The following is a 15,786-nucleotide window of genomic DNA, read 5'->3' as shown; positions in this document are numbered from 1 at the left end:
CTCCCTGCTTCCCCTCCCCCACCCCTTTACCTTTCCCCTTACTGGTTTTTCACCTGGAACCTACCAGCCTTCTCCTTCCCACCCTCCCCTCACCTTCTTTATAGGGCCTCTGCCCCTTCCCTCTTCAGTCCTGACGAAGGGTTCCAGCCCCAAAACGTAGACTCATCGTTTCCACGGATGCTGCGCAACCTGCTGAGTTCCTCCAGGGTGTTGTGAGTGTTGCATTCAATAAGGTCGTCAGCTCCGCTCCTCTATTCATATATTTTAAGTTAATAAGAAGGATTCGGAAAAGGTCAAGTTACATCATATGGAAATGTTGAATAATTGGCTTCCAGGTCTCTTCAAATTTAACCGAAGGATCAAAAATGACACTCTAATTTTTTTTCTAAATTTAAACATGATATAGCTTGGGAAAACCATTGAAATGTAGTAGGAGGGTTGGTCTCCTTCCAATTCAATAAAATGGATCTTCTGGCCATTAAAGTAACAAATGCGATCATCTGACAGGCTGAAGAGGATAAAGATCTATGTTCTGTCATTGGCAAACCAAAAATTGCCGTAATAGGATGGGGTTGTAAGCCAAAACGCAAAACTGTTGAAATAATATCAGAAGTATCTTTCCAGAGTTTTTCCAAGAGAGGGCAGGACCAAAACATATGACTCAAGGAAGCCACCTCAGAGTGACATCTGTCACAAGTAGGGTTTATAAAGGCATCCGTTAGTCTTGCGAGACCATAGATCTGCACCTGGAAAGTCTCCACTCTCCAGGGTGCAGGCCTGGGCAAGGTTGTATGGAAGACCAGCAGTTGCCCATGTTGCAAGTCTCCCCTCTCCATGACACCAATGTTGTCCAACGGAAGAGCATTAGGATCAATACAGCTTGGCACCAGTGTCGTCGCAGAGCACTGTGTGATTAAGTGATCAAGGACACAACATGTTCCCTTGGCTGGGGCTTGAACTCACGGCCTTCAGGTAGCTAGTCCAATGCCTTAAACACTTGGCCACGTGCCCACATAGGGTTTATATGGGAATAAAAATGAGCTAGTTTATCTTTAGGCATATGGGCCCTATGCACTACCTTAAATTGTATTGGCATATGTTTAGCACGAATAGAGGAAGAGCTAACTAATTGAAAAATTTTATCCCATTTCTCTATAGGTAGACGAAGTTGAAATTCCCTTTCCCATTCATTTTTAATTTTATTAGATATACCTGGCTGTAATTTCATAATTATATCATAAATAGTGCTATTAATCCCTTCTGAAAGGAATTTAAACGTAAAATTTTATCAGTGATATCAGTAGAGTGTGAAATCGGAAGGGTAGGCAGCGTGGTATTTAAAAAGTTTCTATCTGTAGGGGCTAGCCTGTCTTCATTCCTCCTGTAGTCCACAACCAGCTCCTTTGTTTTAGCAACCACTGTTTTGTTTTGGTTATGTTACCACTGACGCCAGGCAGACAATCTCTGAAGAGTTTTGATAATGGCTGGGGTCACCCACCTTGTAAAGACATTGCCCAGCAGAAGGCAATGGCAAACCATTTCTGTAGAAAAATTTGCCAAGGATAATCATGATCATGGAAAGACTGCGAATGCCCACGTCATATCTCACGACACATCACGAATAAATGAAGCCTAGGAAAAAGACTGTGATCGTCCACCTTGTGTATACTCCTGTGGTTTTATTGTTTAGAGTGGAACAGTAGTGTAGTGGTTAGCATAACATGTTACAGTGTCATCTGTAAGATCAGGGTTCAATTCCCAGCACTGTCTGTGAAGAATTTGTATGTTTTTCCCATTGGCTGTGTAGTTTCCTCTGGGTGCTCCAATTTCATCAGGGTGCTTTGGTTTCCTCTGGGTGTTATAGTTTCCTCCCACATTCCAAAGACATATGGATTAGGGTTAGTGAGTTGTGGGCTTGCTATGTTGGTGTCAGAAGCATGGCAACCCTTGTGGCCTGCCCCCAGCACATCCTTAGACAAGTTGAATTTCTAGTGAAAGTCTAGACTGTACAGATTTCTGTAGGAAAAACTTGTGTCCCAAGAAATCAATCTGCTGAACCTTCAGTCCTCATAGTTTCAATGTGGAATTTATTTTCATTTGCCATTCAGGGAGTGGGGTCCACACTGTGCTGTACTGTTGTATGTTCCATGTTCTGTGTCCTATGAGGTTAATATTACCATGGTATTCAGCTGAGAGTGTGGGCCAAGCAATTGTTGGATCTGGTGATATGAAACCCGAGGTTCTTTGGAACTCAAGATTGAGACGTAAAACTTTGTGATTATGGCTATTTTACAAGAACAAAGAATGGACAAGGAAAAGAAGATAAAAGCAATTGTGGCTGTCTCATACTCAAGACTAGAGATGACAAATTCCAGTGATAACAATTAACCTACAGTACTGTGCAAAAGTCTAAGGCACTTTATATATACTGAAGCTAGGGTGCCTAAGTCACTTTCACAGTCCTGTAATGATTTTATGTATTGCACTGCACTGCTGCTGCAAAAAACAATTCATGACATAATATGAGTGATGATAAACCTGATTCTGATATGGGTCTCTTTTGTAGACTGAGAATGTAGGTTGATAGTTTCTTGATTAGTCAGGGTATCAAGGGTTACGGGGTGAAGGCAGGAGAATGGGGTTGAGGGGGATAATATATCAGCCATGATGGAATGGTGGAGCAGACTTGATGGGCTAAGTGGCCTAATTCTGCCCCTGTGTCTTATGGGTACCTGCTGCAGAAAAATGGAGAAGCTTCTAGAAAATACCAGTTCAGGTAGACTACAATTACTGGAAAATTCATTAAACGATTACAAGTAGATAGGTGAGTGTATAAAAACTACAAGCAAGCTTAGAAAGGTTAAACTGTAACAAAAAACACTAGATGCGTAACAATTCTACACCCTGATCCAACACACTCGACAAATATTCTCATCCATGAAAATACGCTGAATAATCAAATGAAGGTTGTTGCTGGAAATCTGGGACAAAACCAGAAAATGCTGGAAACACTCAGTGTGTCAGGTAGCAGCTGTCATAGAGTCACAGAGCACCTAAGCACAAAAACAGGCCCTTCAGCCCATCTAGTCTGTGCCAAACTGCTACTCTGCCTAGTCCCATTGACCCGCACCCCAACCATACCCCTCCCATCCATGTACTTATCCAAATTTCTCTTAAATGTTGCAATCAGACCCACATCCACTACTTCCACTGGCGGCTTGTTCCCACACTCTCACCATCCTCTGAGTGAACAACTTCCACCTCATGTTCCCCTTAAATATTTCACCTTTCACCCTTAACTTATGACCTCCTGTTCTAGTCCCACCCAACCTTAGATGAAAAAGCCTGCTTGCCTTTCTATAACCCCTCATAATTTTGTATACCCCTATCAAATCTCCCCTCAATTTCCTAGACTCAAGGAAATTAAATCCTAACCTATTCAACCTTTCCCTGTAACTCAAGTCATCAAGTCCTGGCAACATCATTGTACACTGTGCAGAGAAATAGAGATAATATCTCAGATTCAGGCTCCCTCGGTAATACACAGAGTTGAAGAATAGAAATGGATTTAAGGAGAAGCAAGGGAAAGGTTGGAGGCAGATGTGTTCTGTTGGAAGGTCGTCTATTTGAAACTTGACTGTCCCTCTCTCCACAGATGCTGCCTGACCTGCTGAGTGCTTCCAGGATTTTCAGTTTTAATCTCGGATTTCCACCTTCTGGAAGGATCTGGTTCTGGGAAGGGGAACAGAGAGGGTTGGCAGAATTATTGGGTCTGTTGCTGTAATCTCATGCTATTTCCTGTTGTAGGATACAGAATCGTGAGAGTTGTCGCCACTGATTTAGACGACCCCTCGACCCCCAACGGTCAACTGTACTACGAAGTCATCTCGCAAGAGCCAGCTCTTCCCTCTGATGACATGTTCCAGGTCGACGAGCTGACCGGTGACCTCTCATTGACTGCGGAAGGTAGGGCCACTATACCCGTCTCCTCATTTCCCGTGCCTATGCTGCACAGAGCGGGATGGGTTCCAACACAGGAAGCACTATCAGAGGTTCTGGCCACCAGTCCATGCCAACACTGTTGTGCTCCAATGCTTCAATGCTGACAGCAGAGTGCGTTACTGCCGTCTCCCACTGAGCCTGAGTGCTCTTGGATTCCTCTCCCAGAATCAGAGGGCAAGAGAGAAGACATATAAATATATTACATGTTGTATTATAGCGTATTATGTATAATGCTCTGCCACAGACTGTGGTTGAGGCCAAGTCCGTAGGTATATTTAAAGCGGAAGTTGATAGATTCCTGATTGGTTGGGGCATCAAGGGATATGGTGAGAGGGCAGGTGTATGGGGCTGAATGGGATCCGGGATCAGTCATGATGAAATGGCAGAGTAACCTCAATGGGCTGAATGGCCTAATTCTGCTTCTATGTCTTATAGTCTTATGGTATTCCTCCAGTAAAGCCCACCATTCTCCCATCTCCTTACCATCCAATCCCATTAGCCCATTCCTTAACACCCGAAGGAATGTGCATCCCTCAATGCTCTAACTCCATTAGCCCATTCCCGAAAACCAAAAGACAGTCACCCCATCTCTCAATACCGGAAGGCCATGTCCGGTCTTTCAAAGCCCTCATCTCACTGGCTCGTCCTTCAATACCTAACAACCTTTGACATATTCTTCATTGCCCTTATCCTATTGGCCCATTTCTCAATACCTGGAGGCCATGTCCATTCCCTCAATGCTCCCATCTAACTGGCTCAATCTTCAATGCCCCCATTCCAATGGTCCATCTCTCAATAGCTGAAGATCATGACCATCCTTTCAATGCTTCCATCTCACTGGCTTATCTTTCAATACCTGAAGACTATTGGCCCATCCTTCATTGCCCTAATCCTATTGGGCCATCCTTCAATGCTTTAATTCTAGTTGTTCATCCCTTATTTCCCTTAGCCCATTGGTCCAACCCTTAATGCCCTCAGACAATTGGCCCAACCTTCTATATCCTCAGACTATTGGCCCAACCCTCTATTCCCTCAAGCCATTGACTCAGCCCTCAATACCCTTGGACCATTGGCCCAACCCTTAATATCCTCATTCCATTGGCCCTTCCCAATAACCCTAAAACTATAGGTCCATCAATACTCTCATATATCATTCTTTATTTTTTCAATATCATACTCCCATTCCTCAACATCTAATGCCATTGGATGCCTCTAATATTTTCATTGTATAGGTCTGTTCTTCCAATAGCTTAATCCCATTGGTCCATTCCTCAGTGCATTCCCATTGAAGCCCCTTCCTCTTAGACGTAGAACACTACAGCACAGTACAGACCCTTCAGCCCACAATGTAGTGCTGGCCTTCTAACCTACTCTTCGATCAATCTCTTTCCTCCTACATAGCTCTCCATTTTTCTTTCAACCATGTGTCTATCTGTCTCCTAAATGACTCTAATATAAAGATTTAAAGATTAGATTTATTTGTCACATGTATGTCAAAACATACAGTGAAATGCTTCATTTGTGTCAAAGCAAATCAGCAAGGATTATGCTGGGCAGCCAGCAAGTGCTGGCATTTTCCTGTGCCAGTAATGCATGCCTACAACTTATGAACCCTAACCCGTATGTTTTTGGAATGTGGGAGGAAACCATAGCACCCAGAAGAAACCCATGTGGGGATGAGTAATATCCACAAGTTCCTTACAGCCGGGAGATTGGGAATTGAACCCCCGTCTTCGAATCACTGGCCCTGTAAAGTGATGTGCTAATCGCTATGCCAGTGTGCCACTCTAACTGCCTCTCCCACCACCCCTGGTAGAATGTTCTACACATTCATCATCCCCTGTGTAAAAAACTACTTCTGACATCCCCACTAAACTTTCCTCGAATCACCTTCAAATTATTCCCCCTCATGTTAGCCATTTATGTCCTGGGAAAAGTCTCTGGCTATCCACTATCTGTGTCTCTTATCATCTTGTAAACCTATCAAGGCACCTTACATCTTCCTTTTCTCCAAAGAGAAAAATCCCAAGCTCACTCAGCCTATACTCGTAAGACATGCTCCCCTGTCCAGGTAGCATCCTGGTAAATCCCCTTTGCACCCTCTCTAAAGCTTCTTCATCCTTCCTATAAGGAGGTGACCAAGACAAACTCAATATTCCTACTCTTCTCCCTAACTCTTATGTTGAAGTCTTAACCTAAGTCCATAAGATCATAAGATACAGGAGCAGAATTAGGCCATTTGGCCCATTGGATCTGCACCACCATTTCATCATGGCTGACCCATTTCCCTCTCAGCCCCAATCTCCTGCCTTCGCCCCGTGACTCTTCATGCTCCGACTTACCAGGAATCTATCAACCTCTGCCTTAAGTACACCCATTAACTTGGCCTCCACAGCTGTCTGTGGCAACAAATTCCACTGATTCACCACACTCTGGCTAAAGGAAATCCTCCTCATCTTTGTTCTAAATGGACGTCCCTCTATTCTGAGGCTGTGTCTTCTGGTCCTCGACTCCCTCGCCGTAGGAAACATCCTCTCCATATTCACTCTATCGAAGCCTTTCAGTATTTGATAAGTTTCAATGAGATCGTCCCTCATTCTTCTGAATTCCAGTGACGACAGGCCCAGAGTCATCAATGGGTGTCACATGGTAACCCTTTCATTCCCGGAACTGTTCTCGTGGACCTCCTCTGAACCCTCTCCAACATCAGCACATTCTTTATTAGATCAGGGGCCCAAAATTGCTCACAATACTCCAAGTGAGGCCTCACCTATGCCTTATAAAGCTTCAACATTACATCCTTGCTTTTATATTCCAGTCCTCTTGAAATGAATGCTAACAATGCATTTGCCTTCTTCACTTCATTCTTGTACATTAACTCTTCCTCTGATGCGTCTGACTGTTTTGATATCTTTGGAGATAACCCAGGTGCTGATCGAAGATCTCCCTCCTGTTGTGATCTGCAGTGGAGAGCTGAGTAAAGATTTGCCCGTGTCCACGTCCTGAGGGCGTGCTGCAGAATTATCCCCCATGGACCTAACTCCAGCTGAGGAGACTTCTGTTTACTGCCCTGACCAAGGTCAAGCTTAGCTTATCCCATTTCCCACTGAGTGCATACATAGGACAAGCAGCTATTGAAGGATGAACCAACATTCTCTTCACAAACCACTCCTCTGCTGTCTACTTTGTGAACAAGCTTTTCTCCTGATGAGAATTGGTGGTTGTCCAGTGTGTCTGACGATGACTGGAAACCTGTGTAGGAGAGTTTTTAAAGTGGAAAAGCCGTTGCACTGTGACAGTTACACTCTCTTGACCTTGGAAGTCCAGGTCCAGTGTTATTATTACAAACTGGGGGTTTTCTTTTTGCAGTGGATGACCATGATGTCTTCTATGCTTCGCTCTCCACAGAGCATTGCAGAACCGTCTTCCTGGCCGTTGGATCTCACTGTAGATCTCACCTCCCCAGTCCACTGGAGCTGCCTTCACATATTAGGACAGGCATGTCCCTGTCTCACCAGGGTACGAGGCCCCCTGGCTATCCTCATCTGGTTAAGCCTGCCTGTCAAAGTGGTGTACCGGGTGTTGTTGTCACATACAAACAGCTAGTTGAAAGCATTGGTGAGAGCTGAGTGTCTGGTAGGGCCCAAACGTGAGTGAGCTGCCCTGGACTGGACATGACAATCCCCGTCACTAGGTGCTTCTCCTCCCTGGACACCCCATGCACCCCACTGATTAAAATAAGGCTGGTAATGGGAATTACTGGACTGTCTTTCAAAGGGCCACTATGGATGATGGTCTGAATGGCTACTTTTAGTGCTGAAAAGAATGACAGAACATAGGACAGTACAACACAGAAACCGTCCCTTCAGTCCATTTTGTCTATGCTGAGCATGGTGACATTCCAAATGAATCCCATCCTCCTGCAAATGGTCAATATCCCTTCAATTGCTGTCTGTTTTAGTATTGCTTAAACATGGCTATCATATCTGCCTCTACCACCATCCGTGACACCCACCATTCTGTGTGAAAATCTTGCCTCTTTTAAGCTTTCCACCTTTCATCTTAAACTGAAGTTCTCTGACATTTGAGATTTCCACCCGAGGGAAAAGACTCTGACTATCTACCTTATCTACATCTTCCTATCAATCAGTGAGGATCCTCACCATCCAAGACATGTCCTCTGCTTATTACTGCCAACAGGGAGCAGCTACAGCAGTTCAAAGACCCACACTCAATGTTCAGGGAACAGCCTCTTCCCCTCTGCCATCTGGTTTCTGAATATCCAAGAACCCATGGATTTTATTTCACTATTTCTCTTTGTACTGTCTTCAGTATTTGTCTATCTGTCTAAACCAGGGGTTCCCAATCTGGCGTTTATGGACTTCTTGCTTAGTGGTATTGGTCCATGGCATAAAAAGGTTGGGACCCCCTGATTCTAAACACAAGAGATTCTGCAGATGCTGGAAATCCAAAGTAACACACACAAAACACTGGAGGAACTCAGCGGGTCAGGCAGCGTCTAGGGAGAACATTTCAGGCAAAGGCCCTTCAACAGGAGTCCTAATGAAGGGTTGCAGCCTGAAACATTGACATTTTGTGTGCATCTAACTCCCTTTGTAACATAGAAATGTTTGTGTCTAGCTCAGCACTGTTGGCACCAAAATGCGAATTTCAGAGCGATATCAGTGATAATAAACCTGATTCAGATTCTGATTCTATCGGACTGTCTACCATCTACAGCTCTCATAATTATCTACACTTCTATCAGATCTCCCCTCGGCACCCAGCACACCAGAGAAGACAACACGCATTTGCCTAAACTCCCTTTATAGCTCATGCCCTCTAAACCAAGCGACATCCTAGTAAGCCTCTTCTGCACCCTCTCCAAAGCCTCTACATCCCTCCTGAACTGTACACAATACTCTAAAAGCAGCCAAGCCAAAGTTCGAAACAATTGCACTATGACTTGTCAGCATTTAGGGGAATGATTCGAAATGTTTGTGTCTAACACAGCACTGTTGGCACCAAAATGCGAATTTCAGAGCGATATCAGTGATAATAAACCCGATTCAGGTTCTGATTCTATCTGACTGTCTACCATCTACAGCTCTCATAATTATCTACACTTCTGTCAGATCTCCCCTCGGCACCCAGCACACCAGAGAAAACAACACGCATTTGCCTAAACTCCCTTTATAGTTTATGCCCTCTAAACCATGCAACAAGCCTCTTCTGCACCCTCTCCAAAGCCTCTACATCCCTCCTGAACTGCACACAATACTCTAAAAGCAGCCAAGCCAAAGTTTAAACAATTGCACTATGACTTGTCAGCATTTAGGAGAATGATTCTGGGAATGAAAGGTTTAATGTACAAGGAGTGCTTGATGGCTCTGATCTCTACATGCTGGAGTTTAGAAGAATGAAGGGAAAATCTCATGGAAACCTATTGTATATTGAAAGACCTTGATAGAGTGGATGTGGAGAGAATGTTTCCTATAGCTGGGGAGTCTAGGACCAGAGGGCAGAGCCTCAGAATTGAGGGATGTCCATTTAGAACAGAAATGAGGAGGAATTTCTTTAGTCAGAGGGTGGTGAATCTGGAATTCATTGTCACAGACGGCTGTGGAGGCAAAGTCATTGAGTATATTTAAAGCGAAGGTTGATAGGTTATTGATTAGTCAGGGCATCAAAGGTTACGGGGGAAGGCAGGAGAATGGGGTTGAGTTGGATAATAAATCAGCCATGATGGAATAGTGGAGTAGACTCGATGGGCTGAATGGCCTGATTTTGCTCTTATGTCATGTGGTCCTATGGTCTTATACTCAGTACCCTGAGTGTTGAAAGTATGCTGTAGACCTTCAGCCCATCTAGTAAATGGCAAACTATTATTCTGCTTAGTCCCATTGACCCACACCTGGACCATACCACTCCATACCCTTCCCATCATGTAGTTACCCAAACTTCTCTTAAATATTACAATCAAATCCATATTCACCACTTCCACTGGCAGCTCGTTCCACACTCTCACCACCCTCTGAGCGAAGAAGTTCCTATTAAATATTTCACTTTTTATCCTTAACCTATGACCTCTAGTTCCAGTTTCACCTAACCTCGGTGTAAGCAGCCTTAAACTCCATCAGCTATTTCTCTACCTACATCAGTCCGGTCCCTAGTTTGGGCGTTAGTGCTGAGGTCAAAAGTCATCTGTGGTCTCATCAAAGGGGAGAGCAGGCACAAGGTACTGACTCGTTATGTTGTTGTGAATCTTACTCATTTGTCCCATGTACAGCAGCAGAACTGTGAGGATGGAAAACCACTTCTCCCCCCAGGCCATGAGACTACAGAGCTCCCTGCCACCACACAGGTCTCATCACATGTGAATTACCTTCAGTATTATACTGTTCACTTTTTAACTTGTCATCAATGCGCCTTATTAATTGTTAATTTATTTGTGGTGATATTACTGTACGCTTTGTGTGTGAGTTAGATGTACTGTGTTGTACACCTTGGTCTGGAGCAGGGTTTCCCAACCTGGGTCCGCGGACACCTTGATCCATGGCATAAAAAAGGTTGGGAGCATTGTTTCACTTGAATGACAATAAACTTGAACTTGACTTGACATGGAAAGATACGGTGAAGTGCATCGTTTGCATCAACAACCAGCACAGTTCGAGAATGTGCTGGGGGCAGCCCGCAAGCGTCACCACGATCCCAGCATCAACATAACATGTTCACAACTGTATTTCTTTGGACTGTGGGGGGGAACTGGAGCACCCAGAGAAAACCCACATGGTCAGGGGGAGAAGATACAAACTCCTTACAGACAGCAGCAGGAATTAAACCCCAGTCGCTGATTGCTGGTGTTGTAAAGTGCTGTGCTAACTACTGTGCTGCCATGCTCACCCCTCTCTTCCTCCTCTCCTCCTTTAAACTCTATGCAATCCCTGTGGGGGTTCCACATGTCTCCAATGCTCTAACCAGTATTATGAGTGACTGTTGTTCAGAGGACATGTTGATCTTCAAGAGTCGGGGGAATTGAGTTCAAGAGCCGCAAGGTAATATCGCAGCTGTACAAAACCCTGGTTCGACCACCCTTGGAAGAGTGTGTTTGGTCCTGGTCCACTCTTTATAGGAAGAATGTAGAAACTTTAGAGAGGTTGCAGAGGAGGTTTACCCAGATGCTGCCTGGATTGGAGAGTATGTCCTGTGTCTTGTGTCTTTTGAGCTAGGCTTTCCTCTTTGAAGCAGAGGAGGATGAAAGGTGACTTGATAGAGATGTACAAGATGATAAGAGCTGTAGATTGGGTGGACAGCCAGACTGTTTCTCAGGGTGGCAACAGCTAATACAAAAGTGCATCCTTTTAAGGTGATTGGAGGAGAGTATAGGGGGATGTCGGAGGTAAGATTTTTACACAGAATAGTGGATGTGTGGAGCACGCTGCCAGCTTTGGTGGTAGAGGCAGATGCATTAGGAAAATTTTGGAAACTCTTCGATAGGAACACGGATGAAAGAAAAATGGAGAGCTATGTGTAAAGGAAGGGATAGATTGATCTTTGAGTAGGTTAAAGGGTCAGCACAGCATTGTGGGCTGAAGGGCCTGTACTGTGCTGTAGTGTCTACGTTATGATGATGGTTGCTTGTTCTGACATCTACCTGTTCACAAGTTTTGCCTTTCAGCTCATTCCACTGCCTGGCCTTTCGGGTTGTCCACAAGTAGACACATCTGTGAACAATCCTGTCTTCTTGATGTGTTTCTGCACTTTGCTTTCCTGCTGAAGTTGAGTGGAGCTTATTGTCCTGTGTGTAGGTCTGACAAGGTACAGGTACAATGAAACACTTGGCCTTCAGCAGCTTCACAGGCAGCTTGATATAGACACACACAGAACATGGAGAAACGCACACAAAATGCTGGGCGAACTCAGCAGGTTGGGCAGCATCTATGGAGAAGAATAGATCGTCGATGTTTCAGGCTTGAAACGCTGCCTATTTGTTCTCCTCCACAGATGCTGCCTGACCTGCTGAGTTCCTCCAGCATTTTGTGCGTGTTGTGCTGGATTTTCAGTATCTGCAGAATCTCACTGTAGATTACACAAGACAGTGAGGAAAGAGAAACTGAGCAGAAACATATTCCTAGTGAAAAATGACACAGTTTCTCCCTGGGTGGTCTGCAGGGCTCCTCTGCTGACAGGGTTAGGATCACGCAGGTCAGTTCTAGAACCTGATGGTTGAAGGGAAGTAGCTGTTCCTGAGCCTGGTGTGGTGGGACTTCAGGGTTCTGTACCTCTTGCCCGATGGTTGCAATGAGAAGGTGGGGTCTTTGATGATGGACAGTGCCTTTTTGAGGCAGTGTTTGCTGGAAATGCTGTCTGTAGATGTGGTGCAGTAGTATTGTGGTTAGCATAATGCTTTAGAGTGCCAGTTTTCACCACTCCTGGTTCAATTCCCACTGCTTCCTGTAAGGAGTTTGTTTTCCTGTGGCCAGGTAGGCTTCCTCTCAGTGCTCTGGTTTCCTCCCACATATGGCTTAGGGTTAGTAAATTCTGGCCAGGCTGTGTTGGTGCTGGAAGCACGGCGATACTTGCAGGCTGCCCCCCAGTACATCCTCGGGCTGTGTTGGTCATTGATGCAAACGACGCATTTCACTGTATGTTTCCATGTACATGTGACAAATGAAGTGAATCTCTAATCTTAGAGGAGTGGGCTGTGTCCCCTCCTCTTGTGTGCCTGTGTGTTGGGAGGACTGTGGCTGTCTGAGGTGCAGCTAAGTTGCTAAATGCACACAGAACAAGCTGTTCCAGGCAGTGATAATGCAACAGACCCTGAGCCAGGCTGTAATACAACGTGACTCTAGGGCAGCCACAGCAGAAAATGCTCTTGCTCAGAACTGTGTGTGTCATCTAAACAGGAGATGACTCCGGTCTCCCTGCCTTCTGATATTCAAAAGGTGTTTACTTAATGTTCCTCCTTAATCAGGTTTTACCCAGGATGATTGTTGGTGACGTCAGTTCCAGGAACAAGAGCAAGCTGTCATTGTTCTGTAGAGGGGAGGTGGCAATGATATTTGACATGTTTTATTAATGTACAGAGATGGAGGCTGGGAACGCAGTGACTCTGTTCATAAATGACACATGGGTTCTTCGGTCTGCGTCTCCTGCTCTCTGGAAGTGACTCAGACGAGCATCCGTTACTGCCCATTCCTGAGATCTTTCTCCTGCTTCCCCTTGACGCTTACCTCCGCTTCTTGATGTGTCAATACTCGGCGCAAGCTCCCTCATCTCCCTAGTGCCTTCAGCACAATAGCCTGGGCTGATTCCCTGCAGGAGTGCTGATGACTCTCGGCTGTCTGTACAGCAATGACAGCACAGTGCAACTGACACACTCCATTAGCATCAGCTTTAATATCACTGGCATACATTGTGAAACATGTTGTTAGGCTGCAACAGTACATTACTATACATAATATAAATACTATAAATTACTAAAGTATATAAAAAATTAATTAAATAACTAGCCCAAAAAAAGAGGGAAAATAGTGAGGTCAGCATTCATCGGTTCATCGTCCCTTCAGAAATCTGATGGCAGAGGGGCAGAAACTGTCCTGAAATGTTGAGTGCGTGCCTTCAGGCTCCTGTGCTTCCTTCCTGATGGTAGCAATGGGAAGAGGGCCTGTCCTGGGTGATGGGGTCCTTAATGATGGATGCTGCCTTTTTGAGGCATCACATATTGAAGATGTCCTGGATTCTGGGGAGGCTACTGCCCACGATGAAGCTGACTGAGTTTACAACTCTCTGCAGCTTTTCCCAATGCTGCGCAGAGGCCCCTCTGTACCAGATGGTGATGCAGCCAGTTGGAATGCTCTCTTCAATACATCTGTAGAGGTTTGTGAGTGACTGTGGTGACATACCAATTCTCCTCAAACACGTTGTTGTGCCACTGTTCTGCCTTCTTTGTAATTGCATCAATATATTGGACCCTGTCCCCTTCCACAGATTTAAAGATGAGTGTTAATTGTCACACATAAAATACATGGAAACACTCATATGTGTTAACAACCAGCACAGCCCAAGGATGTCCCAGGGACAGCCCTCAGATGTCCCCACACATTCCGGCACCAACACAGCATTCCCAGGATTCTCAGTACAACAACATAAACAACAACAACATCTATAAAAACAAGGATGTGGTACTGAGGCTTTATAAGCCGTTGGTCAGACTGCACTTGGAAACTGTGAACATGAGGAATTCTGCAGATGCTGGAAATTCAAGCAACACACATCAAAGTTGCTGGTGAACACAGCAGGCCAGGCAGCATCTCTGGGAAGAGGTACAGTCGACATTTCGGGCCGAGACCCTTCGTCAGGACTAACTGAAAGAAGAGCTCTTTACTAGCTCTTCTTTCAGTTAGTCCTGATGAAGGGTCTCGGTCCGAAACGTCGACTGTACCTCTTCCTAGAGATGCTGCCTGGCCTGCTGTGTTCACCAGCAACTTGGAAACTGTGAGCAGTTTTGGGCCCCTTATCTAAGCAAAGATGTGCTGGCAATGGACAGAGTCCAGAGGAGGTTTATGAAAATGATCCAATGAATGAAAGGGTTAATGTATGAGGAGTGTTTGATGGCTCAGGGCCTGTACTCACTGGAGTTTAGAAGAATGAGGAAGATCTCATTGAAAGTTATCTAATCTTGAAACTTATCTGTTATGTTTTGTAATTTCAAAACATTAAATTAATTCACAGGAAGGCAGGGAGTCCAAGAATGTGGGTGTAACTTAAACTTTCCTTTAAGCAAGGCACACACGTGTCATGTGATGACTTAGGCAATTAACATATCCTTACAGATAACCCATCATTAATTATTTAAACAAAAATGGAATGCTTAATCAACCAATATATGTGTGTATCTATGTAAGATTACTCAAACTTTCTGAAGTACTAAATACACAACAATATTGAATATTGAAAGGCCAAGATAAAGTGGATGTGGGAAGGTGTTGCCGCTAGTGGGGGAGTGTAGGACTAGAAGGCACAGCCTCGGAATAGGGCAGGGGGTCCAACCTTTATTATGCTGTGGACCAATACCATTAAGCAAGGAGTCTGTGGACAAAAGGTAGGGAACTCCTGGAATAGAGATGGGACCCCACTGGTTTCCTTGGCTATGTGAGTCTGGGGAAGATACACTCCGCTCCCACCAGACCCATGTGATTGAGATGGCTCTCCCACCTCATACCCCCGTTTGTGTGGATGCTGTGTAATTTTGCTACCCTGTTACAACTCAGTGCCAAGAAACAGCAGATAGCACACTGCATACGATTAAAGGAATTATATTTATGAATCTTAACTAAAAGGTTAGTAAAGAAAGAGAAAAAAAAGCCCATTATAATTAACCAGTTAAATGTGCACAAATTGGAGTTTAACTCCTCCAAAAGTCACACATATTCACCGACCCTCAGTTGATCTCGGTGCCTTTCTCCATCGAATCACAGTCTCCCACCGGGTTGTATCCCACAACTGGTTCTCTCCAGCATCTTCTGTCTTCATCTCCCGTCGAACAAAAGACCCAGCTCACATTCCAAAGCACCCGTTATCTCTACTATTACCCAAACGTTGCTTCTACAGAAAACATTATGTTAGCAGTGAAACCTCTCCCAGGGTGTTACAGAGAGATGTCCATTTAGAACAGGGACGAGGAGGAATTTCTGTAGCTAGAAGGTAGTGAATCTGTGAAATTCATTGCTGTGGAGGCCAAGTCATTGGGTTATTTAAAGTGGAGGAAGATAGCTTCTTGAT

The 15,786-nt window shown here is 44.8% G+C and overlaps 1 protein-coding gene across 3 annotated transcripts in view; it reads left to right on the top strand.

Moving 5' to 3' along the window:
• Positions 1-15,786, top strand: part of LOC134356558 (cadherin-16-like) — an 84,614-nt gene that overhangs the window by 19,535 nt on the left and 49,293 nt on the right. For all 3 annotated transcript variants that reach the window (XM_063067524.1, XM_063067525.1, XM_063067523.1), the window contains one exon: positions 3,808-3,966. In XM_063067524.1, the coding sequence (XP_062923594.1) occupies positions 3,808-3,966 (159 nt within the window). The remainder of the gene's footprint in view (positions 1-3,807; positions 3,967-15,786) is intronic.

This window comes from Mobula hypostoma, chromosome 14, assembly GCF_963921235.1.
Source record: "Mobula hypostoma chromosome 14, sMobHyp1.1, whole genome shotgun sequence".
Lineage (NCBI taxonomy): Eukaryota > Metazoa > Chordata > Chondrichthyes > Myliobatiformes > Myliobatidae > Mobula > Mobula hypostoma.
Note: the sequence above shows the minus strand (reverse complement) of the source record. Positions and strands in the feature narration are given on the sequence as shown.